The sequence below is a fragment of the Hesperophylax consimilis genome, chromosome 5 (genome assembly GCF_061612785.1).
Source record: "Hesperophylax consimilis isolate HC1 chromosome 5, BYU_Hcon_1.0, whole genome shotgun sequence".
In the NCBI taxonomy this organism is placed as follows: Eukaryota; Metazoa; Arthropoda; class Insecta; order Trichoptera; family Limnephilidae; genus Hesperophylax; species Hesperophylax consimilis.
This window is the reverse complement of record NC_142840.1, coordinates 3,146,641-3,150,021: the sequence shown is the minus strand read 5'-3', so window position 1 is coordinate 3,150,021 and position 3,381 is coordinate 3,146,641. Positions and strand designations below refer to the sequence as shown.

The 3,381-nt window shown below is 41.0% G+C and overlaps 1 protein-coding gene across 1 annotated transcript; it reads right to left on the bottom strand.

Moving 5' to 3' along the window:
- Positions 1 to 1,754: 1,754 nt before the first annotated feature.
- LOC149423421 (tubulin alpha-1 chain-like) lies at positions 1,755 to 3,137 on the bottom strand. Its single transcript, XM_089631526.1, has one exon. The coding sequence runs from the start codon at positions 3,120 to 3,122 to the stop codon at positions 1,875 to 1,877; it is 1,248 nt and encodes a 415-aa protein (XP_089487652.1). The 5' UTR covers positions 3,123 to 3,137; the 3' UTR covers positions 1,755 to 1,874.
- Between the last annotated feature and the right edge of the window lie 244 nt (positions 3,138 to 3,381).

The window sequence follows — 3,381 nt, the reverse complement described above, 5'->3', positions numbered from 1 at the left end:
GTTATTATAACTTTCCTTAATATAACTAATAAATATAATACTTTTTTCATGCAGTCAGTTGAATGTTTCTACTTCTACTTTGTTATGATGAATTTATATCACATTTTCCCAATTGTTTTCCTTACATATTTCATAGCTCATCAAAATGACAATTCAATACTCCTTTAAAGTGATGAAACAAAACCTAGGTTAAATAGGTTTTTTTCAAATCTGGTGGATCTCGAGATGGAGTGCAGATTAAATAGAAATCACGATTATTTACAATAAATATTAATTGGATTACTAAGTAAAGATATTAGTTATCTAATCTTATAACCTGTTTTGAGTGTAAGTACAATCCTTCTAGTGCTACAACAGGTGACAATTATGTAACTGGAAATAAAGTTAATTATAGGCAGTTCCGAAACTGGTTTTTAATATATTTTGTAGGTAATTTTGCTTGGAAATCATTCAAGTATGTAGTGAATTTCTTTACAAATAAACTGTATTCTGAAATCTTCACTTTATCGATTAGTCGTTGATTGAAAAATGACATGAACTATTTTATTCTCCCAAAAGAATTAATAATTTTTTTGTAATAATAAGTATATAATGGAAATGTAAGAATATTATTATTTATTTACAGTTTCCTTACATTTTAATATGCGTATTATGAAGTAGGCACCTACCTACATTTTTAATATTTATTCAAAATAATTACTTCCTAAAAAGGATACAGACATGCACTTGTCTTTTTCATGGTGCATTTATTCAAAGAACACAAACGGTCTTTAATATTAATATAATGTACAGAAGAAGATGAAAAATAAACATACCAATTATAAATGTTCACAGAGAGGTTGATTTAAAAAAATCTAAGTACTTAATGAATGTAAACTAAAATATAAAAACAGCAAAACTTAGTAAAAAATATAAATAAATCATAAAAATGAAATTACAACAAATATAATAAACCTATGTAAATTATATTATGCATTATACAACAATATGTATTTATAACTGTTCCCAATAGAGTGGGAAACAGGTTTTGTGGTTGGGACGGGTTAGGGGAGTAGAAGGATGAGGGAATGTTGCCACGCAACCAAAATGAAAATAACAAATTCAGTTAATTTAATCATCATAAAATTGTGTAATTCGCACCTGGACTTTGATATGAACTTCTGTGATCATAGTAACTAGCAGTGAATATGTCAGCGTGTATGACTATATTTGCAAGTTTGTTTTTTTACCAGTTACAGGTCCTATTCATAAATTAATTTCGATTGCAGTTAGTGCTGCTGTCAATGTAGAAAAGGGTTTTCTGTCTGCTATATCGAATCGGTGCGTGGAAATTTATTTTGTTTACGAACTCCGGGCAATGGAAACAATTCCCTTCATATAACTGTAAAATTTTGAGAAAGATAAAAATAAATAATATTTTTTATTTTACTAGCTTGAATAGCCTGTACTCGGTTCCTCGTGACTTTACCGACCGTCAAAAATCATACAATTTTATTTATTTTTAGAATATATTTTTCAGAACTGAATTTATAATTTAAATTACCTTAGTTCTTACCCACCTTCGTAAACATACATAATATTTTACAGCATTGTAAGCTAACCAATTTTGAAATTCTGACAAAAGATAATCTTTCATAAACAATTATTTTTCTACGGGAACTTCAAAGGATCTTCAATATTGATGAAATGTGATTTGCATCAATATTGTATGCATAGCGCATTTCGTTAGTTATTCGTTTGTTCTAAAATTGATTTTTCGCATTTTCTTTGAGTTCTATGCGATTAATTTATTAAAAAAAGTAGAAACAGTAATGAAAATTCAACATTTTATCGTCGAAATAAATTTGTATTTGTGCAAGTAATGGACAGAAAAGTTAATACTCCTCGGCTCCTTCTCCCTCACCCTCCCCAGAGTCCATTCCCACCTCCTCGTAGTCCTTTTCCAGCGCCGCCAAGTCCTCGCGCGCCTCAGAGAACTCGCCCTCCTCCATGCCCTCGCCTACATACCAGTGCACGAAGGCGCGCTTGGCGTACATCAGGTCGAACTTGTGGTCCAAGCGCGCCCACGCCTCCGCGATGGCGGTGGTGTTGGACAGCATGCACACGGCGCGCTGCACCTTGGCCAGATCCCCCCCGGGCACCACGGTGGGCGGCTGGTAGTTGATGCCCACCTTGAAGCCCGTGGGACACCAGTCCACGAACTGGATGGTGCGCTTCGTCTTGATGGTGGCGATGGCCGCGTTCACGTCCTTTGGCACCACGTCTCCTCGGTACAGCATGCAGCACGCCATGTACTTGCCGTGACGCGGGTCGCACTTCACCATCTGGTTGGCGGGCTCGAAGCACGCGTTGGTGATCTCCGCCACTGACAGCTGCTCGTGGTAGGCCTTTTCGGCCGAGATGACTGGCGCGTACGTCACCAGAGGGAAGTGAATGCGAGGGTACGGCACCAGGTTGGTCTGGAACTCCGTCAGATCGACGTTCAAGGCTCCGTCGAACCGCAGGGACGCCGTGATGGACGACACGATCTGTCCTATGAGCCTGTTGAGATTGGTGTAGGTCGGCCGCTCGATGTCCAGGTTTCGTCTGCAGATATCGTAAATGGCTTCATTGTCGACCATGAAAGCGGCGTCGGAATGCTCCAGAGTCGTGTGTGTGGTGAGAATGGAGTTGTACGGCTCCACCACCGCGGTGGAAACCTGAGGGGCGGGATAGATGGCAAATTCCAGTTTGGATTTTTTACCATAGTCCACTGAGAGGCGTTCCATGAGTAAGGAAGTGAAGCCCGAGCCAGTGCCTCCCCCGAATGAATGGAAGAGGAGAAAGCCCTGCAGCCCCGTGCACTGGTCGGCCAGCTTACGGATCCTGTCGAGCACGAGGTCGACGATCTCCTTGCCGATGGTATAGTGTCCGCGCGCGTAGTTGTTGGCCGCGTCCTCCTTGCCCGTGATGAGCTGCTCGGGGTGGAAGAGCTGGCGGTAGGTGCCGGTGCGCACCTCGTCCACCACGGTGGGCTCGAGGTCCACGAACACGGCTCGGGGCACGTGCTTGCCGGCGCCCGTCTCGCTGAAGAAGGTGTTGAACGAGTCGTCTCCGCCGCCGATGCTCTTGTCGGAGGGCATCTGTCCGTCGGGCTGGATGCCGTGCTCTAGGCAATACAGCTCCCAGCAGGCGTTGCCGATCTGGACTCCGGCCTGCCCCATATGCACAGAGATGCATTCACGCTGAAATATAGATTTACGGTTTCTATAGCAACTTTTCAAAACAAATAATATTTTTTATGACAATTGAGTAATTTGTTTACAATAATAATATACTTGAACCCCGACAGCTAAAATAATAAAATAACGATTACATTTTCTTGGTATCGGAAGTGTTCGC

What these genes read in the sequence shown, in the direction of transcription:
- LOC149423421 (XM_089631526.1), bottom strand. Translation starts at nt 3,122, where the DNA reads ATGCCCTCCGACAAGAGCATCGGCGGCGGAGACGACTCGTTCAACACC.